The sequence below is a fragment of the Lissotriton vulgaris genome, chromosome 2_1, assembly GCF_964263255.1.
Source record: "Lissotriton vulgaris chromosome 2_1, aLisVul1.2, whole genome shotgun sequence".
NCBI lineage: Eukaryota > Metazoa > Chordata > Amphibia > Caudata > Salamandridae > Lissotriton > Lissotriton vulgaris.
This window is the reverse complement of record NC_141687.1, coordinates 126,418,390-126,445,836: the sequence shown is the minus strand read 5'-3', so window position 1 is coordinate 126,445,836 and position 27,447 is coordinate 126,418,390. Positions and strand designations below refer to the sequence as shown.

The 27,447-nt window shown below is 47.1% G+C and overlaps 1 protein-coding gene across 1 annotated transcript in view; it reads left to right on the top strand.

Annotated features, from left to right (window-relative positions):
* SUMF2 (sulfatase modifying factor 2) overlaps positions 1-27,447 on the top strand; it is a 175,501-nt gene that overhangs the window by 75,109 nt on the left and 72,945 nt on the right. Inside the window, exons 3-4 of the mRNA XM_086954575.1 lie at positions 9,314-9,428; positions 15,454-15,498. Coding sequence (XP_086810701.1) covers positions 9,314-9,428; positions 15,454-15,498 — 160 coding nt within the window. The remainder of the gene's footprint in view (positions 1-9,313; positions 9,429-15,453; positions 15,499-27,447) is intronic.

Genomic DNA, 27,447 nt, shown 5'->3' with positions numbered 1-27,447 from the left:
TCTTGGGCCTTCCGGCCTCTGCCAACAGCAATGGAGCGGCCGGTAATTCTTGCGACCTCTGCACCTTGTCAGCGGCGCCAAGTCCCTTGGAGGATGGAGGGGGACCTGAGCGATCTTTGACATCCCTCGTAGGCGATCTGAGGCAATTTTCGCCTGAGAAGACTGACTGCTAATCGACAGTGCTGCGACCTGGGCCTGGGGACGTCGAGGAGGCTCCACCTGTCTCACTGCAGGCTCTGTTGGTGGATCGGAGGGCCCTCGGGGGGGGGCCCGACCCTCGCTGGACTGTGCCAACACCTGTACCTGACTGTCCGCCGAACCCGCTGAGTTTGCCGCCCCAGCCTGATACACTTGAACGTTCCCTGTTGACTGGACGGGCTCACTGAGGGCCTGGGCCCCAGCACGCTGCAAACCTAGCGGTGGTACCCTGCCCTGTCCTTGGGGGTGTGGTGTGGCGGCAACTCCCGCTTGCGGGGGGGCACGTTCCTTGCTGGCATTGTTGTCAGCGACCATTGTTACCTGCCTCTTCTCTCGCCGGACGTTATCCTCTAGGCGCCAACGCTCCTCTGCCCCCGACCCTGTAGAAGATCAGAGCCGTTTACTGGCACCAGTGGCCTGACCCTCTGGGCAGCACTGCGGGCGGCGCTTGCCTCACAACTCTGCACCCTCTGCGTGGGGGGGTCCTGTGCCTCAACTGGACCCTTGGTCTCCCGTCTACCTGTTGCGACGCTGAGCCCGACCTTTCCCGGCCTCCTAGTCTGGCCTTTGACGGTGGCCATTTCAAAAGTACCGCCTCCCATGGCTCTCTCACCGGGTGAGCGCTGCCTTCCTGCACCGGGAGTTCTGAGGCCGGCGGTCCCCCCTGCGGAAGAGAATAGCCTACCCAGTCCTCCCGCTCTGCCTAGTAGGGGGACGCCATTCTTTGCTCTGTGGCCTTTTGGCGCCTTCACCTGGAGGGGGGGTGCTGCTTGGCAGGGACAGCCTGTGAGAGCTGCGGTGCCAGGCGAAGCGGCCTATCGAGGTTACTACCTGTGTTCCTTCATCCTCGCCTTCCCTCCCCATCTCCCCTCAGGACACTGGATATCCTCCTCTGTGAGAATGCACCACAACACCTTTGCCTCATACGAGCGACCTGCAAAGCTTCTTGACGCTATCTACTCACCCCTTTGGCTGCTTGCCTTGCATCTTGCGGCTCGGGACCCAGTAAAGCCATGACTCGCACCAAGTCAGTGAAAGACACAGCTGTTCCTCCAAAGGATAATCCTGTTGCTGCGCTTTGGAACACGCCTGCTTCTACTGGTCCTGGCGACATGTCATTATTGGCAGGGTGTCCTCCGAACCCATCACTCAATCTTTTATGGCAGGTTTCATGCAGGAACTGAAGACCGAAATTGTCTCACTCCGCTCTGAAGTCCACTCTTGTGTCCGGGAACTTAGGAAGCAGGTTGCAGTGATTGGCAAAAGGATGGATGACCTTGAGAAAAAAATGGATGCCCTCACAGAGGATCAAGAAAAGCTGTAAAAACACTTGTCCACCCTAGAGGAGAAGCATATTGAACTCCAACTCAAACAAGAGGATTTGGAAAATCGGAGGCGTCGCAACAACTTACACCTCCGCGGAGTCCCCATTGGAGCCGAAGAAACTGACGTTATGACCTTTGTCGCTGACCTACTCCAAGACATACGAGGTGATGAAGAGATGGAGAAGCTCGATCAGGAACAACCGCGGGTTATTCATAAACGACATCTAGCAATGCTTAGGGGTCATCTTCGTGCACACCGCACCAACAAGGCAGAACGAGCTCTCCTGCCCTGAAGCAGCGTTACTTTGAAGGAGGGGACAATGTGGGGACTGTTCTCGCCTGGTGACTGCGGGCGCAAGCTGCCAGAGCTCACATAGCCAACATTAAATGCACTGATGGTACCCGTGCCGCTCCTGGAGATAGCCAAACTCAAAGCTTCCATACATACTATTCACTCCTCTACGCTAAACAGATGCCCCCTCTGATCGGATCCAGGCGGTCCTAGACAACTGCACCTGATCCCAGATAAACCAGTATCATACGCAGCTGCTTGAAGAACCGCTGTCTCAGGATGAGCTCGATTGCGCTCCTAAAGATCTTCCTATTGGGAGGTCCCCGGTACCTGACGGGCTGCCTCTCTCTTTTTATCGCATCTTTCTCCCGCAGCTCCAGCCCTTCTTCTCTGGCTTTTTAATTCCTTTATGGACGAGGTAGGCCCATCCTCCTCCATGAGTTTGGTCGAAATCGCTCTAATTCCCAAACCCGGCAAAGACCCTACACTGTGCTCCTCCTTCCGCCCCATTGCACTTCTTAACACAGACTTTACAATCTGCACAAAAATTCTAGCCAAACGTCTTGACCCGTATCTCCCAGGCCTTATAGACCCCGACCAGGTGGGCTTTATTCGTAATCGAAAGGGGGCGGACAATGTGAGGCAAATTGCTTTTTTTGTTGGGAAGGCCCATCACTGGAATATACCCGCTTGCCTACTGTCATTGGACGCGGAGAAATCGTTTCATCGGTTGGATTGGACCTGTCTCCAGGCTGTCTTACGCAAAATAGGGCCGGGCCCCCTGATGATAACCCGTATTATGGCACCCTACCTTTCTCCAACAACCCATGTCCGGGATCATGGCCAATTTACAAGCCCCATTGCGATATACAGAGGCACGCGTCAGGGATGTCCCCTATCCCCCCTCCTCGTTGCCCTCATGGTGGAACCACTTGCCATTATGATTCGTTAAGCATCCGACATCCATGGCATCCCCCTTGGAGGCCAGCAACATAAAGTATCCCTGTTCGCCGACGATGTTCTCCTTACTTTGACTCGTCCACGCATGTCCCTGCCCTCCCTCTTCAATCTCCTGCGTATATGCGAACAGGCATCGGGCCTTAAGATCAATCATGACAAATCTCGGACTTTGAATCTCACTATTCCGGTAGAGGAACTCCCAGCGCTACAGACGCTTGTCCCATATAAATGGTCGGTAAAGTAAAGTTATTTTTCCCTTGGCGTAAACTCACAACAAAGATACCATCATACATCCAGTTCATACATCACGATCATAAAAGTGCATCAACAATGGGGAACTCAGGATAAATTATAAACAAACAATATACTACCTAATATAAAAATATTGCACAAATATAAATGGGCCCCTCATTCCATTAGATACCTTGGGCTTCTCTTAACCCCTACCCTTGCCACTTGGTCACAAACTAACTGGTAGGAATGTAAATGGAATGTGTTAGAGGAATTAAGGACCTGGAAGCATCTGTCACGTTCGCGGTTGGGCCACCTGAATGCAATTAAAATGTCCATGCTGCCAACATTTTTTTATTTATTCAAATCGCTACCCACTCCTATTCCACAACATCAGATTCAAAACCTGCAACGAGAGATCATCAAGTTTATTAAAATTCTAATACTGCCCCGGGACTAAGATGGTCTGGCCTGCCCCAACTTGGTAGAATATTACTGGGCCTCGCATCTCCGCTTCATCTCGGAATGGACGGCACGGGAAAGTGAGAAGGTGTGGTTCTACATGGACAGGGCTATATATGGGATCTACAATGGCAGGCCTGGAACCCGCAATCCCACAGCGCGTATATAGCTTTCCCCACCAAGACTGTCTTTGACATCTGGGATGAGGTAGCTGTACTCAAAGGCCTTACCTCCTTTCCATCCCCCCACACTCCCATTACCGACAATTCCCACTTTCCACCTGCACTGCGCTATCCTGCATTCTCTAAATGGCTAGATGATGGGTGTCGAACAATAAGGGATCTCTTCATGAGAGTCGTTTTCAAATCTTTTGAACACTGAAAACAGGAGTTCCGCCTTTCGGAGCGGGCTCAGTTACAATACCTGCAACTCCGGTATTGGATACACTCTGTCACAAGCGGCCACACGTGCTTTCACTCCCTTCGAGCGGCTGGTTCGCTCTTTTGATAACTCCAAGGGCCTCATATCTCGTATGTACCACGTTCTTCAGCACCCCCGCGGATTGTTGCACACCCCTATCGAACCAGATGGCAGTCCGACTTGTCTGTAGACATTACACCTGCGCAGTGGGATCTCCTCTTGCGCGATATCCCGAAAGTCTATCGATGCATTTTCCAGCGGGAAACCGTATACGAGGTAATAACACCAATGGTACTACATCCCTCACAGATTGCATAAAATGTTTCTGCTTCTTCTTCCTGGATTTGTCACGCGGCCGGCCCGTCAAAGAGTTGTAAGCGACTTGCTGTGTACATGAGGAGTCTTCTTCTTCTTGATAATAATAAAAAAGATTTCAACCATAGTTGCTGTCAAAAGGAAAAGCTTTGTGCTTTGTTTGAGCATTTCATGTACTGCCTTTGAAAGCAGCTCAAGCTGACCAGACCCACTACTGTCTACAGTACTGCCTTCAGGACCATTAAAGTCTGTCCAGTTCTGAAAAATAACCTTAGATCCTCAGTGAAACAGGTGAACGCGTCTATCTAATACTCATTGAGGACTTGTCCGTACCGTAACACTGTAGGTTCATTCTTAATTAAGCAACAACATATTGGAGCAGTTGATATTTGTGACAACCATTTTCCCCACAACAGTGAATTTCTCAGTGAAAAACAATTGAATCTTTTGGCGATGCATTTCGAAAATATATAAACAGTTTCTATATTAGTGCAGCATAAGGATATTCTGCCTAATTCCTGTAGAGTTCTCACTCCATAATCAGTTAGAGACGCGGCAGACTGTAGTAGTGCGGTTTACTGCTCCAGACCTATTCATGACCTCTCTGTTCCACCGCAGCGAGCAGGTCGCAGGAAGCAGTGGTGTTATAAAGGAACCCCTGAGGCCATTGTACATAAGACTCTTGGAATATTTCAGTTACAACATGATAATAAACAAGTCTGTGCCACATAGGTACCCGGATCAGCAGCTTCTCACCTTCGAAAGGCGCATGGTAGACCCAACAAATCTACATACCAAACCAGCATACACAAACATCTCCTACAAATTATGACTTCTTTTAAATTCCTGAAATTACACAAATACATCTTCTACATGTCCTTTCCCTAGGTAAGTTTACAGTTCCTACTCCACCCCATGCTTATTTGGGGGCAAGTGATTAAGAGTGGTTTTAAGTGCACGTTGACATTTTTGCTGGGAGGCGTTCATCGCAGGTAGATCGTTTGACAGTACGTATTTTTGACACTACATTTATGTAGTCACTGTTTTTCCAGCCATGTTTTCAAAGTACATCCACAACACAAACATAACCGGATAGAAGCAAACCTACTGTTTACCATGAGATAGGTAACATCATCGCAGTGCCTCAGTCTACTGGGTCACCTCTGCTTAGATGTCATGAAGTGCAGTCGAGTATTCTTACTTGTGCCTGGCGTCTTGTGAACCTTGTTATTAACAGATTCCTGGACCATTTATAATGTGTACTAGGAATAGACTGAACAGTCCCACAAAGAGACATTGGATTATTCAGTTCACAAGGTTGTTGTGCATCAAGGGACCCCCAAAGTATCAGAGGTGGAAACATGTCTTTCCTGAAAACAAACTAAAGAGAGGCAGTCACTCATATCCTGGCACTGGCTGTGCTCGGTCAGGGTACTGACCTTCATCGCCAGCCAGAGCTAGCATCAGTCCCACAAAGGCTCAGGAGCATGGAAAGTGTCCCAAAGTATTTCACTTCTGTTTCTTGATGAGGCAATGAGGACTGTTCGTTTGGATGAGCCATGAAGACCAGCGTCTCTATGGTGATACTAAGCCTTGTATATTATACAAGCCACTCAATTAATCTCCTTGATCATGTCAGTGGCTTAAATAATAAATATATAAGGCATGGTATCACTGTTGAAAGAAAAGTCAATATTTGGACCTTGATACACCTTGTCTAAAGACAACCACTAGTAGGATGAGACCAACTCAATGTTTTTGTTTCTGGAAGCAGAGCTTGTGTGTTCCTTGTAGATTTTGCAAAATTCTTCGTTGTTGTTTGGATATTGGGGCTAGGCAGTCCACATCTGGTCAACCCACACGGAGTAGACTGTACGGTGTACCTGTTTCTAGCCTCCATTCCATGGTCTCATTAAATTTTGTATTATGCCAACAAATGTCACTCTAATTCTTCTACTTTTGAATCCGATCTGATGACTACATCTGAAGTAACTTCAGCGTAGCATTGCAAGTTTGTTTTTTCTGTCTCTGCTCTCCAGGACTCCTTGCTTTGTATCTGTTCCTCCTTTGACTTAATAGGTTGCGGAGAGTAGATTCCTTGTATCCCTATCCACTCATTCTTCCTTTTTCGGTTCCTTTTAGAAAAATGAGGTACCCTCTTGGTATTATCTGGGCTTCCTTCCCCCATCCTTGGCATTGCATGTTTCTTCAGCACCCTTCCCATCTCTGTATGCCCTGTCCAAATCACCTCTTTTTTCATTTGTGACAATCTTCCCCAATTTCTCATATTCCTCTCATTATCACCTATATTTTACATCCCATCTTTGCCCGCTTTTTATTTTTTTGTTCTTGCTTCTTATCCTATTTTATTTATGTTCTGTCCTCTTCTCCTCCTCCTCTCTTTCTCCTTCCTGTATTGCTCATGCTAGATGTAAGGAAGAGACAACGGAAATCTGTTTTTTGTTAAGCCAAAACACTTGTAGGCTTAACAAAGTTAGTAGTAGGTTTGATCGTGCGATATGTTGAACTCTATTAGTTGATGTGCATACTTAATGCTTACAGCAACATTATGAGAACAGCTAAATAGGCAGCATATATTGTCTCATTAACATATGTTCAGCACTTTGATTTCACACCATCTGCTGCTGGCTGCAAGGATTCATATTCCTTTCTCAGTTTGTCAGGGCGGGATGTTCTTCTGATACCTTGGCTTCATGCCTAGAGCACACCCTTGATTGGTGCATCGCTGGCTGCTTCTGCTCTCTGTCATCGTAGACTACTAGGAATGTTTTAAGGGACATCAGAAGGTATTACCAAGTACCTCTGAAGACTGCACCTACCCACTCAGCAGTTAGGGCAGAATGACTAAGAGCACAAGAGACAGCCTAGCTTGCCTAATGTCAAAGAGAGTAAGCATGTTGTCGGGTGGGTGTGACATTGTCCTTCTACCGGACAGATCTCGAGATGAACTAAGTTTCCACTCCAGAGAACAGAACATTTATATGAGCAATCTGTGCTGGGCTTGGTTCTGGTGCAGGAAACCGTGCCCAAGTGACAAACATATCTCAGATGATATAATTTGTTATTATATTTGTGCATAGGGTAGCAAGTTCATAGATCACTAATATTAGATATAATTGCTCTTGGTAGTAACGGGAAATGTAGTTAAAAGTCTAGAGAAGACTTGCTATTCTTAATTACTCACTTACTGTGGGTTTGGCTATTTGTAAACTTCTTATGAGGTTACCAAATAAACATCGTATTTTATTAGATTTTTGTGGATGGTTTAACAGATGAACTGCTTACTATTGTTAGTTCTTTTTTATTGTAAACAATTTTACCTTTATTTCCTTGTGACCCTGTAATAGAGAACTTTACGCAACAGGTACCTGAAATGTTAATAAACTGATCAAGTAATGCAAAGCCTAAATATGTACTAAAATTTAAGATAATGTACAAATGATGAAGTTTTATCTATGTCCATTCAAATAAATAAACAGAATGCTGTACTCCTCACCTAATTGGAATGCACAGCAAAATCCTGGAACTGGCTGAGGGACACTTCAGGTTGTGTATACCCCTGGTAAGAGGGACATTCACGCAGATGAACTGTTCCAGTAAGTATTTTCAAATGAAGGACAAAGCGGTATAAAGAAAAACCACACACGTTTCTAGTATGGATGCCAGCAAAGGGCATATTGTGCAGAACCTAGTACTTCCTGTTCATACTTGAAAGACTCAGGTCTGCTTATCCTCTGTAAGCAGCAAGAGAGGGGTGGGGGGTGGTTCCCCTCTCCTGATTATTGTAGAAAGGTAACAGTGCCATATATCTATTAAAGGTGAAAGTGCTTCATGGCTTTTAAAGTAAAGGTAAATACAGAACTGCGTTCCGCTACATTAGCACGCTCTTACTAAATATTTGTGTCCTCCTTCAGACAAAGGTGTGACTTACCCAGTGGCGACTCCTCCGTTATGGCAGAGGAGCGTCGCCCTCCCCCACCACCATGGATGCAAAACTTGTAAAATATTATAACACAAGATTATAATCACTTTATTTTACTTCATTGGGATAAGTCTAGGGGGCGGGGCAATAGTGATGACAGCATAGGAGGAGTGGTGGGTACTGCAGCTCAGTGCGCATGTAGGTCTGGCCAGCCGTCCTAGGACGGCCAAGCCAACATGCTCTCTGAGATGTCTCCAACCAAAACTGCGCTGCTAGGTTGTAGACAGAAAGCACTGTCTCCCATTCCTCATGAATCGCAAATCCAGGGTGCTAAGGAAAATCCCGGAGCTTCTCTCATGCTTCCAGCAGCATGAGAGCTGCGACTGGATTGGCCTTAGGGATGTCTGGGAGCCTCCGCCTGTGCTGCAGAGAAGCAGAAGAGCAGCAATGTGGTAAGTAAGTTCTTTTCTTTCCTTTCATGTGGTGTTGTAGTCGTCCGTCACTCTTCCTCCTCCCCCGCGCTGCCCCGCCTGCCACTTTTCCATGACACCAACCGCTCCTGGACTTTCCCCTCTGTTTTCAGCTATATTACCCAGGCTCATTGTTTTTCTGCATCTTCACATATATTAATGAAGCCATATCTGCCAATTGGCTCTGTCATTTATAACATCTTAAGCTACTCTTGGTTTTTTTAGTCAACCGTACTTCACTTTGCATGCTGGGACATTTACGCCCATACTCCCTGCACTGAAAGTACAAGTGTCAGAGTGAAACAGCCGACTTATAAGTCAGGACTAGCTGAAAGTGTCATTTATGACATTAGGCTACTTGGCAGCTACCTAGAGATGTGGCACAGAATGACCTGCTTGCCACCATAAGATGAGCCATGCTCATGCTGGCACATGGGTAATCATTTTGTAAATTGGATGTGCCCTCATCATCCAGAAAGCAGGAATTGCTCTATCTGTCCACCACATTCCTTTATAAAAGAATAAAGTTCAGAATTTTTCAATGAAAAGGTAATTCTCTGAGGATTGTATTGAATTGGTTAGTAAAATGTGGAAGTTACTCAGCATAGCCGATTGCCTCAAAGTGTGTGACCACTTTTGTTTTTTTTACATTTTGTTGTTTATATGTTCAAAGTATATATGTTTCTTTGTTTATTAGGGAGTTGGTTCGGGCAAAGAAATATAAAACTGAAGCCGAGGTATTCGGATGGAGTTTCGTGTTTGAGGATTTTGTATCAGAAGAGCTGAAAAAGAAAGTAACACAGAAACTGGAGGTGAGGGCAGGTATTGTGGTATTATTGTTAATTAGCTTCAGAACCGTGCTCATGTGTTTTTACTAGAGATGGGAAGGGGCCACATCATCATACTCTACTCTGTAAGAGTTCTAAATAGAGGTGACATATAGTTTGTGGTCAGAGGACAATTTAACTCACCCTTAGGGTTAATATACCTTGTCCTTAATTCTGACCTGGGATTGGTCATTTGTATCAAAATGACATGATCCTCCTGCAGGCATCCGTGATCTATGAACAACGAGTTTGTTGCTAATGACCCACTTGTCTAACTGTAGGAGACCGCAATATAGTGTCAAAACTGATGCCTACTCTTGTGACGTCAGCCGGCAAGGTAGGTAATGCATGGGCGTGATGACAGATCATGGGAGAATGACTTTCTGCTACATCCTCTCACAAATAGCAGCTGCACACCCCACACCTCCATTACCTAACCTATTCCACGTCTCTAGATCCGGTGGAGGGGACTTAGAACACTCTGCCTCATTCACTTAAAAATGCTTAAGCTGTCGCCTCATCAGCACCCGACTGCAACCCTCAACCACCCAAACTCGCTCACTTTGCAACAGGGAACTCTGACTAGTGCATTCCTACCTCATTCGTAGCAATCCATTTGACAATGCCCTCAGTCACCCTCTAGAAATCCCTCAGTCACCCTCTAGAAATCTACGTCACTCACAGCGGTAGGTGTGAGGAGGCATCACTCCCCCTTTGTAATTCTAACAAATTCACAATGGTGGGTGTGAGATGGTATCAGTCACTCTTCGGAACCCCTCCTCATTCACAGCTGGTGGGTGCGAGGGATGCCTCGGTCACCACCAGGAAATCTACATCATTAACGTGGGGGGTGTGAGAAGGACCTCTGGCTCCTACAGCAACCCTACCCCCTTCACATTGGCGGGTATGGGTTCCTTGGTCATCCACCGGAACCATGCATCAGTTGTGGTGGCAGGAGTGGTTAGGATGGCTCTTGGCGCTTCCAGATTGCTCCCTCAGACCCAGCGGTGGATGAATTGAGGCTCTTGGTCAGACATTGGAACCTTGCCTCATTAACAATTGGTATTGAAAGGTTGAACAGTTCCATGTAATGGTTATTTCAATAGAAAATGTGTTGTTTGTAATGGCTGTGCTCTACCACACCATGCATACCCCCACTGTGCAACTCCACTTTACAACACTCTACTCCACGGTATGCCTCTCCAGTCTACACCACTCTATGTACTGTTCAAACCATTCTAAGACACACAACTCCACTCTATTCTACTCCACTCTATTCCACTCCAAATCCACACCACTCCACTCCACTCCACGCCACGCCACGCCACTCCACTCCACTCCATGCCACTCCACGCCACTCAACTCTACACCACTCCACTCTGCGACACGCCACTCCACTCCACTCCACTCCACGCCACGCCACTCCACTCCACGCCACTCCACTCCACTCCACGCCACTCCACTCCACTCCATGCCACTCCACTCCACTCCACTCAACTCTACTCCACTCAACTCTACACCACTCCACTCTGCGACACGCCACTCTGCCCAACTCCATTCTGGCCGTCTCCACTCTACGACAGTCTACTCAATTCTATGACCCTCCACTCTATGCCATTCCACTTTACTCCACACTGTTCTACAATGCTAGATTCCATGACCCTCTACTCAACTTCACTCTACACCACTCCACTTTACTGCACGCCACTCTACGCCACGTCACTGTACACCACTCTACGAAACTCCGTTCTGTGCCCCTTACTCTACAACACTCAACTCCCTCTATGAATCTCTACTCCACTCTATGCAGCGACACTCTGACACTCTGTGCCACTCCACTTTACGACAATCTATTCCACTCTACAACACTGTACGTTACTCCCTCTATGCAACTCCACACCACTTTACTCCTACCTATGCCACTCCACAGCCCTCTTCTCTACAACACTCAACGATTTTCTATTTGACTCAACTCCTCTCAACTCTATGCCTCTTTGTGGCACTCTACTCCACTGTGCTCCACTCTGTGCCACTCTACAACACTCCTCTTTATGCCCCTCCACTCCGCGATACTGTACTCCATGCCACACCGCTCTCCTCTACTCTACTAACTTTTAGCCATGCTGAACAGCAGCCATACTGGTGTCCAAAATGGCTAAGACACATTGGCAAAGCCAACAGTTCTTGCATAGGCGAGACCTATGGGCTTTGCCAGTCGCAGTGATTTTATTTGGTTAACATCTGCAGATTATGCAGTTCATGATGGATACTATTTCAGATGTGGCTAATCAATAATTATGCAGAACACACCGCAACACAAAATTGTTGTAAAAACTCTGACCCCAGTCCGAGGCCTGCAGCTCCGCTCTGCTCCGCCGCTGAGCTTCGGAGCCCCACCTGTTAGGGTTCGAGACCACCCTGTGCCTTGCGCCCTCTGTGCTACCATCGGTAACTGCACCCCCCCCCCCCCCTTGTGCTAATCGTCTTATTTGTATAATGTTGTATTCGCCATCGCCCCATTGTTGGATTGGTTTTAGGAGCCCCGTAGCTCCGCTGTACTCGTGGTTGTACTTGTCATTCCCCCCCCCCCTTAATTGCGTCTTCACTGTAGCACTGTTGTTCCTATTCCACTATTGTTGTGTCCAGTTTGCCGCACTGTAATCTGTATTCATTGTATCTGAAAGAGACACGTTAGTGATAGATTCCTTACTTTAGAATATCCCCAGGCGTCCGACTGGATCCGGAAATTTTTGCGTAGCAATACCCCTGCGCGTCGGTAGGCGTCGTCCGCGGCTCCACGTCCGTCGTCGGCGTCGTTAGCACCGGAATGACGTCGTCGGAGTACTTAGACGCCGCCCATGCGCACTGACGTCAGTTCTTCTTTTTTCCGCGCCAGCTAGCGCAGATCCAGAGAAGCTCTACCCCATAGTCATTTTTTGACTAAACGTTTTGATCTTTTTGATAATTTCTTTCCTCGAGTCTTCGACTCTATCGGTGCCGGGAGGGATGCCCGGGTTCAAACCCTGCTCGAAGTGCGACCGACTAATGTCGGTCACGGACCCCCATCGCCGGTGCCTGAAGTGTTTAGGCCTCGACCACGACAACCGCACCTGCTCCGACTGCCGGGCCCTGACGTCTAAAGCTAGGCGGGAGCGGTCCGGCAAGCGACTCGAGCTCTGGCAGTCGGCCCGCGCCGTTCCAGGTCCCGGTCCCGGTCCCATGGGAGGTCGAGGGACCGGTCGCGGGGTGGGAGTCATTGCAGCTCCGGGAGTGGACATCGGTCGTCAGGATCCAAGTCCTCAGGTAAGAGGCATGAGAGGTCGGAGAGACATTATCGTTCCTCCGACCCACCCCGACGCTCGCACGATGCGGCCAGGGGTTCGGGTGACACCACCCACACGGCTCCGAGGGAGTCGCAAGAGTCGCCGCCTGCCCCACACCTTCGAGTGCCTGGGCACGGCGTGACGCCAGAAGAGATCGAGCGGTAACTCATGGCCATGAGGTCCATCCCTCACAGTCGGGTTCCGTGGTGCCTCCGGGCCCAACGGTCCCGGCTGGATGCCCTAGCGGGTCGGGTGCTATGGCCCCGACGCCGTCGGGTGCTTCGGCCCGACGCAGCTGGGGACTTCGGTCCCGGCGCCGGAGGACCTCACCGGATCCGCTTCCGGGTCGTCGCCGGTTGACCTCACGACCTCACCGGCGCCGGCCCCATGGGTGTCTCCCCCGGCGCCCACTGTGGACGCCGTCCCCAATGTTTCCTTCGGTCCGACTCTGGCGCCGGAACGGCGCCGCTGGGCGCCGCTTCCAGCGGCCTTTGGAGATTTTTATTTCCATGAGGAGGCCCCGTCTGTTGGTCCTGTTTTACAGGAGACGGGTGACGAGGGAGACTGGGAGGGGTCTGAGGACCCTCTGGCACTGGAGTGCCAGTCTCAAGAGGACTGGACATATGAGCTTGGGGAGGCCAGTGGTATTGACACTTCGCCAGACACTGGATTTGTCTCCCCTCCAACCGTGGCTTCGGAGGAGGGGTCTACTTACAGTGTAGTGTTGACGAGGGCGGCCAAGGCCTTAAACCTTGAGCTCCCCGTCGCGGCCTATGAGGACTAACCTCCTCACTGAGGTCCTCAAACCGCAGACAAGCTCCAGTGAGCCTCTGCTGCCGTTTAATGAGGCCTTGTGTGACGTTCTTGTGGGCACTTGGTCCAAGCCCGCCACAGGTCTGCCTGTGGATAGGAACGTGGCCAGAAGCTACCGCCCGGCCCCGGGCGACCCTTGCTTTTTGTCCACCCATCCCACCGCTGAGAGCCTGGTTATCCAGCTCTCCACTTTCCAGACCGCATTCCTGACGGCTCCGCCCGATCGGGAATCCAAGAAATATGAACAATTCGGGAAGAAAGTGTTCTCGTCCCTAAGTTTGGGGCTGCGGTCTGTTAATACCGCCTGTCTCTTGGGCCACTACACCCACACACTGTGGGACGCGGTGGCGGGCGTGCTGCCACAATGCCCGGAGGAGGTCCGGGCTAAACTCGCCCAAACCCTTGTGGAGGGCCGATATGCAGTGCGATATTCCATCCGGTGTGGGCTGGATACCATGGACTCACTGGGCAGGGCGAGGGCAACGACAGTGGCGGTTCGACGCCACGCCTGGTTGAGGTCCGCCAACTTTTCGGCCGATGTCCAGGCCACACTTCTGGACATGCCGTTCGATGGCCATCGCCTCTTTGGCTACAAGGCAGACAATGCGCTTGAGCGTTTTAAGGACTCCAGGGCACGGCCAAGTCCTTGGGCCTCTCGGCCACACACCAGCAATCGGGTGCCTTTCGCTCCTTTCGCTCCTTTCGTGGCCAAGGAAGGGGCGCCCCCACACGTGCTGCCAGCCACGCGCCGCAGAATGTTCAACAGCGCGGTGGCGGTCGAGGCCAGTCCACACCTCCCTCCGCAGCACCTACCTCGGAACCTTCCTAGTCCGAGTTTTCAGGCCCATGTGACGCCAGTGGGAGGCAGGGTTCGCCATCACCTCTCCCACTGGCGCACTGTCACGTCGGACAGGTGGGTGCTGCAGATCGTCCGAAGGGGCTACTCCCTCCCCTTCGAGGCGACCCCTCCAGCCATGCCACTGCTATTCCACCGCGTGTCGGGGGATCACTTGCAACTTCTGCAAGAGGAAGTCACGGCCCTCTTGGCCAAGGGGGCCATCGAGTGCGTTCCCGGGCCAGAAGTAGGGTGTGGATGTTACTCCCACTACTTTCTGGTACCCAAGAAGGGCAAAGGGGGTCTACGCCCTATCTTGGACCTAAGGAACGTCAACGGCTTTCTCCGGAAGGAGAAGTTCAAGATGCTGACTTTGGCTCAGGTCTTAGCTGCCCTGGACCCTGGAGACTGGCTGGTCGCGTTGGCCTTGCAGGACGCTATGATTGGAGTGTTTAATAACTTATAGCTGCTTTAGGTGACACAGTAATTTGTAGTATCAGTCTCGCAAGGAGTTACTGAAACTGTATCAGCAGTTTTAAAATATGCAAACACTTGTGCAACATTGTAAAAACGGTATGTGATGAATGTTAACATGTTGTAAACTAAAAAAATGTTTACATTAAAAATTAAAATAATAAATCTAACTTAAATTTCTTTTTTTAATAATACCAGAATCGCCTGTATGTACCTATTCATCCAATAGTGGACCTGGCCAAATGATCTGATTGTAGCTGATAAACAGAGCCTTCTTACCTGGCATTTAACGTTTTCCTTCGAGGTCTTCGGAGGGGATGGAACATCTTACTGCTATGAGTAGTGCTGTTTGCTACTTTCAACCACTGTCTGTTATTCAGAATGAGCTGCTGTATGTGAAATGCTGAAAATAAGTTTGCGGCTGTTAGTCGAACAGACAGCAAAGAGAAGAGTACTGATATGTATTTAGTATTAATAATTGTGTACCAATGTTTTATTTAAAATGGCTTTATAAATGGCAATGTATTAATTTTCTTACATCCTAATCTTCTGTTTTTCATTGTAGTCTGCTCCGTGGTGGCTTCCCATTGAGAAAGCATTTTGGCGTCAGGTGAGCCCTGCAATGGATTAAGGAGGTTTGCATGTCTTATTTACGTACACTGCAGGAAGTACATCCCAGTACAAAGCTGAATGGATGTCATGTGAACCATACTTGTGTACAGCGAATACCCGAAGCGTAAAGAGTCTAGGCACATTCGTACTGATGCTACACTTGGCATGATGTTGGGTTTTTGCCAGTGCTTTCTACCCTTATACCGGAGAGTCCTGTTTCGATCATTTCTCCAAGTGATGCGACAACTATCTTGCTATCTTTTACACATAGCTGTCTTGTATCCAATAATCAAAGTTGTTGTTTATTTTGAACCAATCAAAAGCCGGTTATGGCCAAAACAAAACTTGAAAAGGAATTAAAAAAACTAACAATCTTTCTCAAAGCAAATAGGTAGGGGTATTTTATATGTATTGCATTTATCAAATTCAGAGTGTCACACTCACCGATGCCCACACTGCCCTTTCTCTTACATATACACAAACTGATGGTACCAAGGTTGTTGGTGTTAGTGCTGAGGGTAGTGGCTGCATTGCTGGTGATTAAGCATGGGCGAATTTTGCGAATCTCGCGTTCGCGAATTTTGCGGATTTGCGAACTCGCAATCCGCAAAATCCGCGAATTCTCGCGAATTTGCGGATTTTTTTTTGTGTGTTTGCGCGGGTTTCTGCCAGTTCGCGAGGATTTTGTACAATGTCGCAAATTGCGAACTTACCTGTCGGGTCGCAAGTTTCGCGAACTTGTTGTTTCTACGTGTCCAGCCTGTTTGGGACACTCTTCTTCATCACTGCCACTCTCTGTCACCACTGCCACTCTCTGACTACTCATGCCACCCTCTGGCCCACCCATGCCACCCTCTGTTTCATCACAGCACCCTCTGGTTGTCCAGTCAGTGTACATTATTGTGGCAACGCAAGCACACCTTCCCTGCCTCAAGTGACCTGAATTAATTTGGGGCTGATTAATGTGTCACAGAATATTTTTTTAGCTGGCACCTGCTTCCTTAGTGCTTCCTGATTAGTGATCTTTTGCACTTGCTAAGTGCTTTCATTGTTGCAAAATTAGTTACAACACCTGCCCTGCCCCAACTGACAATAATGAATTAGGGGCTGATTAATGGATTTGAACTTCCAGCCTGGCTCCTGCTTGTCTCCCTTAGCTGTAATTCAGGACCTTTGTGGCATATGTGTAACTATTCTGAGGTTCAGAGCAGGGTCACATCATAGTTTCAACTGGCAACTGAACTCTGGAGGGGCCCCTCAGGAAGCACTACAGGAAATGGCTACTAATGATGAGCCTGAACTTTTGAACCTGGTAAGTAGTTTCAGTTTTGCTAAGATCGTATTTCTGCAATTTTGCACTTATTCGCGGGGCGCGAACTCACGCGAACAGTGCGAACAGTGCGAGCAAAATCCGCTGCTCGCGGATTTGCGGATTTTGCGGGAGATTCGCAAATCTCGCGGATTGCGAATTTACCGAAAATCCGCAAAATCCGCGAGCGAAACGGATTTTCCGCCCATGCTTACTGGTGATGTGATAGTTGTGGTAGTGGTGGTTATGGCAGTGACAGAGTTGGTTGTTATGGTCCTAGTGGCAAGGGTGGTATAATCTCTAGTGCCGATGAAGATCTCAAAAGGTTATTAGTTGGCAATATAACTTTCTGATAAACATTTACATGTCTGACCGGCATTCAGTAGTAAATGATCAACCATGCAGCCCTGGTGAGGCAGAGGAGAAGCCGAGGCCCCTGTGAACCAGGGTAACAAGGTGATCAGAGTCCTGAATCACTGAGCAGCAGTCAAGCACCCTCAAGGAGAGCAGTGCAGCCAGGGCAGGAGCTGGGATCACTGTGAGAAGAAGGCAACCAGCACTCACAAGGCAGCGCAAAAGTTCACCGGTTGACACAAACTATTTTGCCCGTCACTGGGTTCCATTTTGGATGTGTAAGCAAGTAAACGGTAAGAAAGATTAATGCCATCCCTCTCACTATCTAACAAGCCAAATACCAAATTGCTGTCATGTGGGCTGATTGACATTACCTTTAAATGAATAGTCAAAGGGGGCCAAATTTGAGTGTAAATTACTACTGCCAAAAAGAAACAGTAGTAAGTAATTTTTTCAATGTGTAGTAAAGAAAAAAAAACTTGAGGGAAATTATTTTTTATTCCAAACTCAAGAAAAAAATTTTTTATTTGATATATTTAAATTCATTAAAGATTTCATTGAAACTCAAGATTATTGTGCTGTAACATTTTTGTCTTTTGTTCTACATGTAAAATAAATATATAACAATTTGCAATAATATTTACTATAAACATGTTTTTGCTAATTTATCTTAAAGTTTACCTAACTTTTTTTTTTTATTTTCTTTGCCTTAGTACGATCTCCACCCTGAGTGTGGAGTCTCCCAATGGTAAAACAAAGGGAAAAGTACAAAAGTTTATTTAACTGTAAACAAAAGTTTTAAATACTTTTTGTTAAATATTAATATAAATTACATTTTAATATTTATTTGAAATTTAGAACCAAATTAAAAATGCTTCAGCAGTTTAAATTAAAATATAAATTCAATCATAAATTAAAACATTTTCACTAAGCATTAATAATTATTAAAGGGAATAGAGTTAATTTAATTATATTTTAATAAACATTTGTTATATTAATTTCTCAATAAAAAATTTAATATTTTCATTTATTTTTGCATTTTGTTAACATCAAATTATATTAATAAGTGTTTAAAATATTGACATTTAATTAAACATTATTTCATATCCGGTTTTATTTTAAATTTCTACCTCCAATATTTTCTGTTGGTTGATGCTGCATTACCAGTGGTTGACCATGTGTGGTGCAGGACTTTATCTCTGAGCTGGAGTTATTTACAACTGTTTTCGGTCCCTTTTTGGCTGTAATAACTTTAGAAATGTAGTTTGTGCCTCACAATGGGCTAACTCTTTTGTGGGTGGTGAATATCCTTCCCCAAAACCCTTCTTAATCCTTTCTAAACCCCTCACATTTAATGGTAAGCATGTCCCTTTTTCAAACCACTTCCCCTAGTCCCTCCCACATGTATTACTAAGTATTAAACTAGAAAAGATAGGAGAGGTGGAGGTGAGATTTACTTCCGTAGGTTTCTTGATACCATTTTGTAGTAGTACTTTAGTAGTACTTTTGTAGTGCTACCAGTGGCGGCTGGTGAGATTTGAAAGTGGTGAGGCATAAAAAAAATCAAGTCCTGCAGTCAAATTGCCTCGCTAGACCTTATTTTTATTTCCCTGGTGTTGTGGATTTGCATGTGTTTCCTTTTTACAGCAGACATATATCTGAGAGAATATTTTTTTAAAATACATGTTCCGAGGATATTTCTACTTTTCATTATGCAATGCATTCATTTTTAACACGTTTGGATCAATATGAATGAGAAGGTGAAAACAAAATATATAACGTAAACATATAAAACGCTTTCTGATTGCTCGCAACATTCCGGCCCACTCCCTCCACTGTGAATGGCATTTCCTAGTCTCATCAGGATTAAAGTACATTAACAGATAATACCCTTCACAGCTTAGAAATAGATTTTCCTTTTTCCAATGCTGCCAGCTACATATCTGTCTCACCAGCAGAAAAAAAACAGTCACTAGTAGTTTTTACGGCACGCACCATACTTCATCAAAAACCTGTGCCAGAAAATGAAAACCTCATCTGCCGGAAATAAAATCCGAAGCAGGTGCTTGGAATGTCAGAACGTATGTAACACAGACTTGCAGAGGAACGCCGCGCTATCAGTAAAACGCCAAACGCTGCTATTCATCGCGTTTATACTTGCAGAAGATTTTATGCAATCATGTAGCAGTATTCATTATGCCTGCCAATGGTTATTTTGCAAATTGCCAAATTAAATGACACAGATATGCAGTTCGGCGCTGAACTAGAAAGAGCCCTCAAGGCTAATCTTGATGAGCATTCTGCCTCGCTAGTGTTTTTTGCAGACGACGTGCGCCGCGCTGCACAACATGCATGGATTTTGTGCTCATGCACACGTCATACTATTAGACAAAATCACAACATATGCCACGGTGTTCACCAGTTTTGCGGCGTCGTGTGGGCCTCCCTCGGCACTGAGGCATGCGGCAAACACAAAATGGATCCCGTAACCGCCATTCTACACTGAGGTATAAGCCTTGCATGACAGACGTCCTAGACTCCCAGATCGTTGTCCTCGCCTCTTCACTGCTGTAACACACGGGTCACCCTTTGACCACCACCCCCTCACCTTCAACAGCCTCTTTTCTTCTACCCATCTCGCTCCATCTACCCCCTTACTCCATCTCTTGGCCTTCCTACCTTATATGCGCTCACCTCTTGCACCAGTCCAACCCTCGTCTGTGACAGAAACCCATATTAAACCTCTGTCCTGCTTTTCCACCACAGAGTGCCTCGTATACCCCTTTCCTAGCGCCACTTCTATGCAAATTCTGTCGGTAAGTTTCATGCATCATTCTCTTTACCTTGTCCCCGCAGTTCCCCTATCAATGTGCCCAAAACTTACTTTGCTGACAACGGCAACTCTGTCCTGCATCTTTGTTTGTTGTGTCTAAATTGCACCGTTGCACTGACTCTGTCTGGGACAGCTGGGGGCTCAATTGTACCCGCGTCAGACATACCGGGGGCCGACTTAGGGCCACACTCGGATTTAGAGAGGCTTCCAGAGGGCGACGAGTTTGGCCGCCATTGCTGGGGAAAAGCACGGTCAGCACTCTAGCGGTCGGGCGAATCACGGCCCGGGCGCTACATAATGAAGTCTGTCTTCCGTCCGCGCAGCGGGCGCGCCGATGGCTCGCCAGAGGCAATTCCATCTGGGCCCGTCCGGGCCAGACCGGGCCTAGGGCCAGTCACTATGCCCGTGGCCCCTCTGGGATCTACGAGTCTCTCGAGGGAGGAACTTTTGGCGTTGCGGCATCTTGGCGACCTGGGATGTCATCATCGGGACTGGACCAATCCTCCATTCTGCCGTTGCCAAGCCTGCCCTGACCCTATCCCCGGGAAGACAAATGGTAAGAAGGCTGGTCGAGTACTAGAGATGGCGCTTCTTAATTGTAGATCTCTGCCTAAGCACGCGGTTGAGATTAACCTGTTGATAAAAGAAGGTAATATTGACCTGCTCTTCCTTACGGAGACATGGCTATCCTCCCATACAGATTTTGACATTATCTCTGCGCTTCCTAGTGGCTTCAATATTCAGTGTCAGAATAGGGAGAAAGGCAAGGGCGGGGGGCTTGCTATAATCCATAAGGAGTCCCTGACCTGTAGACTTGAGGAGGGCGGAATTTTATTTCACAAAATTTTTATTGAGAGAGCTTGGTAGTGATATGAACAGAACAAATAATAGCAGATAAAGTTCATGGTACAAGTACATAATAAATCGAGAAGCGGTGAAGTAACATAATATGGAGTAACATAACATGCGGGGGGAAAAAGTAAACAGGTAAATAAAGAAAATGACAATTAAGCATCAAGTCCGTACAACACGAAGGCATATGTCAGCAGGCAGATAGATCGGTTATATAGCACAGCAGGGTGAAGCACAACCATCAAATATCATATTGAGAAATTGCTTGCCACAACAAGGTTTTAGGTGTCTCACGGAGGTTTGAAGAGATCAAAGTGAGCGTCAAGTGAGGCCCATATTTTACTGTGTTGTGGGCGCCAGGGGTGAGAGGCAAGTGCAATGGTATCGGCACCCCTGAGATTAGAAACCCAGTTGAGCCAATGGGGGAAGGAGGCTTTGGCTGTATTTTTCCAGTTGGACGTTATGACTTTAACCACCGCTGTCAGTAAAAGATCAAGTAGGGCTTTGTCATTTTCATCTAAAGTGAGAGCTTTGGAAGAACCCATAACTAGAGTAGCAAATTCTCTCGGGAGAGAAACGTGCAGGGCTTTGTTAACAAAGTCAAATAGCCTGTCCCAGTATGTGGCAACCCGGGGGCATTTAAATATTAGAAGTTCAAGGTCTCCTCCTGCTTCTAAACAGTTCCAGCAGGAGTCATTGTCTTTGATGTTGTGCAGAAAAAGTCTCCTGGGGGTCCAAAAGGCTTTGTGTAGGAGCCAGAATTTAGTTTGGGATAGAGTTGGGCTAATTTTGTGTCTTGTGGTCGATTCCCAAATTCTGGCCCACTCGTTATCAGATGTGGGAGTGGAAGAATATGATTCCCAATAGGATTGTAATGCAGAGACCAGGTTAGATTTCTGTGGTTTGATCATTTTGTACATTCTGGATACCTGGTGGCCAAGTCTATTAAGGGTGGATAGAAGGCCAGGGAGTGAGGGGGATGTGTTGCCCAAGTTTGCTTTGGTTAGGGCCACCTTAACTTGTAGAAAATAGTAGAAGTCAATGTTCTCGAGTTGGAATCTATCTTGTAATTCCTTGAATGTGAGTGGTGTTTGGCCCTCGTAGAGGTGGTGAGGGAAGTGTATTCCCTTCCTGATCCAAGAAGGATTATACAGCGGTTTACCTTTGTATGTTGTAGTGTTATTCCGCCATAGAGATTCCCATTTTGAATTGCGAAATTGATGGGGTAGAGATTTACTTATATGGAGGAGGGAGTTCTTAGTGTTTTTAAATATGATATTAGTCAATATCGGGACGCACTTTGATGGTAAGGAGGGAGGAGGGGTCAAGGCCTTCCACTAGGGATTTTTCGATGTGTAACCACACTGGTGTGTAATCAGGCTGTGGTGTGAGCCAGATCGCACCTTGCCTGGCCAGGAAGGCTGTCTGGTAGAGTCTAAAGTCGGCCAGATTGACACCACCCAAGGATTTATCTAGTCGTAGCTTTTTCATGCTGATCCTGGCTTTTTTCCCCTGCCAGAGGAAGGAGGTAATTACCTTATCCAGTTTTGAGTGGAAATCGTTAGAGAGCGTTAGGGGAAGCATCGAGCTCAGGTAATTGACCAATGGGGAGATCATCATTTTTATCGTCTCTATCCGACCCCACCATGTAATGAATCGCGGCGACCAACCATCCAAGATTCTTTTAATTTTCGCTATTGTGGTCGATTCATTGTGCTTGAGTGTACTTAGTATGTTGTCAGTGAATTCTATTCCTAGATACTTAATGACATCCGGTTGCCAGGCTAGACCTGAATTTCCAAGGACCTCTTTGGTAGTATGTACATTAAGGGGTTTAACTTCGGATTTGTCCTTGTTTAACTTCTAGCCGGACAATGCCGAGTATTTACTGATGGAGGACATAAGCCCCTTAATTGATAGGGTTGGGTGTTCTGTGGCTATTAAGATGTCATCGGCATATGCCGCTAGTTTTATCTGAGTGTTTCCGAAGGTGACACCTGTGATGTCCTCATTTTTCTTGATGTCGGTGAGTAGTGGCTCAAGAGCCAGCAGAAATAGAGCCGGAGAAAGTGGGCAACCCTGTCTAGTTCCTTGGAATAGGCGGAACGGGTCAGAGAGTGTTCCATTAATAGATATACGGGCAGAGGGGGCAGAGTATAAGGCCATCACCATTTTAATGAAAGAGTTACCCAGATTGAATGCGCCCATACATTGTTGAAGAAATGGCCATGAGACTTTGTCGAATGCTTTCTCAGCATTTGGGTTATTGCAACCATCGCCATTTTGCAGTTTTTCGCTTTTTCAAGTATGTGGCATAGGAGTCTGGTGTTGTCATTCGACATCCTGTGTTTCAAAAATCCTACTTGTGACGGACTTATCAATTTGGGCAGCACGGCGTTTAATCTAGTTGCTAAGATCTTGGCATAGATCTTGCAGTCAATATTTATAAGTGAAATGGGGCGGTAATTTTTAGTCTGGAGGGGATCTTTCCCTTCCTTGGGTATAACAATTATTGTGGCTTCACTCATCGAGGGAGAGATACTCCCACTGGAGGCGGTGGAGTTGAACACGGTTTGGAGTGTCGGGGAGAGTTGGCTGTCAAAGGCTTTGTAGAAAGAGGCAGAGAAGCCATCAGGGCTCGGGGCTTTGTTGCTTTTGAGTGTTTTTATGGCCGTCGAGATTTCTGTGATACTGATGGGGGACCCTAGATTTAATTTGTCTACCTCGGAGAGTCTGGGGAGGTCAAGGGCCTTTAGGTATTCTATACATGCCTTTGGGTCCAGGGGCTTATCATTCCTGTATAATTCTTTGTAAAACTGCTTAAAGGTATCAAGAATCTTGGACTGGTTGGTGTGCGTATTATTAGCAGGATCTTTTATAGAGGATATGGTTGTTAGTTTCTGCTTGTGTTTAAGGTAGGAGGCCAGCAGCTTCCCGGCTCTGTTTCCCTCACACAGCTTCAAGGCTTTGAAGCGGTTGATCCACACGCCTGCTCTCTTGCTCACGATGGAATTATGCTTGTATTTCTTTTTTATGAGTTGGTTAAGGGGTTTGGAGTCTTGAGGATTGGTTTTGTGTAAGGATTCTAGTGATCTGATCTCCTGCTCCAGTTGCTCCAGTTCTTTATCGCTTATCGCTTTGTTGGCTCTGGCTCTTATATTAATAATAACTCCACGGATCGTGGCTTTGAGCGCGTCCCAGAGGATGTTTGGATCTGTGTCAGGGACATTATTTAAGAGTAAGTATTCTTCAATGGCTTTAGTAATCTGTAGTTTGTCATCAGGGTTGGTTAGCGTTTCATCGTTGAAGCGCCATCTTCTGGGCGGTCTGATTGAGCGGGAGCCTGCAAGTTTGGTGTGGATACATGCATGATCGGAGATCAGTTTAGGGGCGATGTCGGTTTCCTCGATTAGGTGTGCAAATGTAGAGGATATTAGGATAAAGTCAATACGCGAGTAGGAGTTGTGGGGAGTGGAGTAACAGGTGAAGTCTCTCCCATCAGGGTTTTGGAGACGCCATGAGTCTTTACAGTACCTTTCGCATAGCCGCAGGAGTGCCTCATGTGAGCGTGATGGGTGAAAAGCGCATTTGGACTGCCTGTCTAGTAAGGGGTCTAGAGGAAGATTAAAATCGCCTCCCACAATGAGAAGGTCGTCCTGAGGGATATGCTCCATCGAGCGGGAAACGGAGTCCCAAAACCCGGGGTCGTCTGAGTTGGGGCCGTAAATGTTCACTACGTGTATTGGGTCATCTTCTCTGCGTAGGTGGGCCACCAGAACCCTTCCCTCCGTGTCATGAGTGTGTGAAACCAGTGTTATGTTTGACTTCTTTGATATCAGGGTAATTAGACCTCCTTTCTTGTGCGGTGCAGGGGATGACAGTATATGGGAAGACCAATGGATGTTTAAGAAACGTGTGTCCTCTTCCGATAGTTTAGTTTCCTGTAGGAGGATAATATCCCCCTTAGATTTGACGATGTAGTCTTAACACTTTCCTCCTTTTTACAGGGTGGTTAAGACCCTTAACATTTAACGAAACTATGTTGAGGACATCTGCTATTGACTTAGTGTTAGACATTAGCGGGCAAGGTTATCGCTAAGTGGTGATCTGGTGGGGGGCAGAACAATGAGACAAACATCCCCGTGGGAGCCTGTGTGCTAATGCAATAACAAGTGGACAGAGCTAGCGATATGGCTAGGGATAGAACTAGCGTCCTTGTGTTGTAGCTGAATGAAACAGACAGAAAAAGGGACAAAAAAGAACACAAAAAGATATACAATGCTATAAAGTACCAACAATTATTATCTGCTGAAAACTCTCTCTTTTTCCCAATCCCCATGCAAGCCCTCCCAATCCCCCCTCCCCCCCCCCCCCCCAATACGTACATAGGGAGTACGACGACAGTACCTAGCTAGGCAAAACAGGAGTTATTAAACATTAGCAAACTATATTCATTAGTTCCAATGTTAAAACGTAAGAGGATTTAGATGTCCAGACTAAGTGTGGCAGCGGTTAATATTTACTGCAGCAATAATACGTGCGTAATGATAGTGTTTGTGTGCAATAATATGCTGTATTAAACCAGGAGTGACTGTCTGCAACGTGCAGACGAAAACAGTAAGAAGGTTAGAACCAGCTAAATGTTGTGTCAAGAAAACTTGAATTCTTATATTGGATAGAGCTCCTTGTAGTAAGGGCAGTATATGTGCACAGAAACATATAATAGCAATAATGACAAACTAGTAGCGACTATTTGCGTCGTGCAATAGAGTCTAAGTGTGAGAGTAGAACCTGCTCGACATTATGCAAGCAGTCACCAATACTGTTGCAGACCAAAGGAGATCATAAATCGTCACTTATCTAACAGCATTGACAGTATGCGTGGAAGCGATAGTTCGATAGTGGGAAAATAGGATATGTGCTCGGTAACAGCGAGTGGGCGGACTAGCAAACAACTAGAGAAGGCAACTATCCCAAAACTACAAGTACACAATGGTGCGACCTGGAAAGGATAGAGATCCGATAGACCTGTTCTTTGTCAGGATAGTCACGTGGTCTTCCTTTTGTTAGAAAGGCCATTCGATTGGTCCATTTCCTGAGGTGGGCCATTTTGCAGGTAGTTTTCCAGATCTTTCGGGTCCGTGAAGAATTTTGGGCGGCCGTTTATTGTAATTTTGAACTTGGCTGGACCTGCAAAGGAGTAGGGTATGCTCTTGGATCTGAGCTTGGCGCGGAGGTCCAGGAACCCCTTGCGAACCTCCACTGTGTCCTTGGAGTAGTCCTGTGTAAAAATGATCCTCTGACCTTCCCACACGATGGAGTGCTGCTTCCTTGCGTATTGTAGGATCAATTCGACATGCTGATATCTGAGTGGTTTGCATATCATTGGTCTGGGACCCTTCTCGCGGTTAGTAGTGAATGTGGGGATTCTATGCGCACGATCTAGCTCCAGACCATGCGGGAAAGCAATGCCGGTGATCATGGGGATCCATGCTTCCAGGAAAGTCACGCAAGAGTCCGCATCTTTTTCTGCGTTTTTCGGGTATGCCAAAAATTCTAATTGTTCCCTCGCCTGTTGCGGCTTTCCAACTCAGCATGTTGGCGTCTGAGGGTGTCAGTGGTGTTTTCAAGCCGCTGTATTCTAGCAGCTGATTGACGTGAGAGGTCCTCCATGTCGCTGATGCGCTGTTCCGCTGTGTTCAGCCCGGATTTTAGGTCATTCATATCAGCTCTGATGGCCGTTAGCTCAAGCTGCATAGCGTCAGTATTCGCCTTAGTGGATTTGGAGATAACAGTGAGGTCTCCTAACTTTTTCAAAATCATTTCCATCGTGGCCGCCATGTCTGGTTTGCTCTTAATAGGGGAGTCAGAAATTTGCGGCTCAGGTTTCACCTTCTTAGAATTTGTCTTTTCATCTCTGCCCGCCATTTTGGACGTGAGGTTTGAAAAGAGATGTGATTACCAGTTAGCTTGTCAGGAACACCTGTCTGGGGATGACGACGGTGGGATCAGACAGGGAGTTGACAAACAGGCTAGGGCTGTTGAGACGCTCAAGGTTGGCTCCACGCGGTGATTCTCCCAGCGCCAGGCGAGCCTAGTGCTGGCTAGCTGATTGACGCTGTTAGTGTAGGTGTGCTATTTCCTGTGCTGTCTCCTGATCCAAGGCTTCCCTGTGTAGCTGATAATATTAGGAGATTAGATGAGCCAGCTTATAGGAGAAGCAAAGTTAGGTGCTGGTAGTGAGGTGTTGGGTAGGGGCACGATGCCAAGATAACTTAGAAATGTGACCCCCCAAGGATCGAGGAAAGCCTCATAGAAACCAGACAGGTGGTCTTCTGCATGAAGGTAGAGGAGAACTGCTTCTCTTTACAGGCGCTTTCATGCTGAATTGCAGTTATTTGGAGCAAGTAGGAATCGGAGCGTTTTTCCGATGGCGGCCGCCATCTTGAGGTCAGGCGAGAAGGGCAGAGAGTGGCAGCACAGCGCTGTGAAAGCGTGTTAGCTCTCGCTTCTTACCGGCATGAGTGGAAAACCGGGGAGCAGCTGACATCCCCTGCTGTGGTGATCTCGTCCAGGTGTTGCTGGGTGCAAGAGACCGG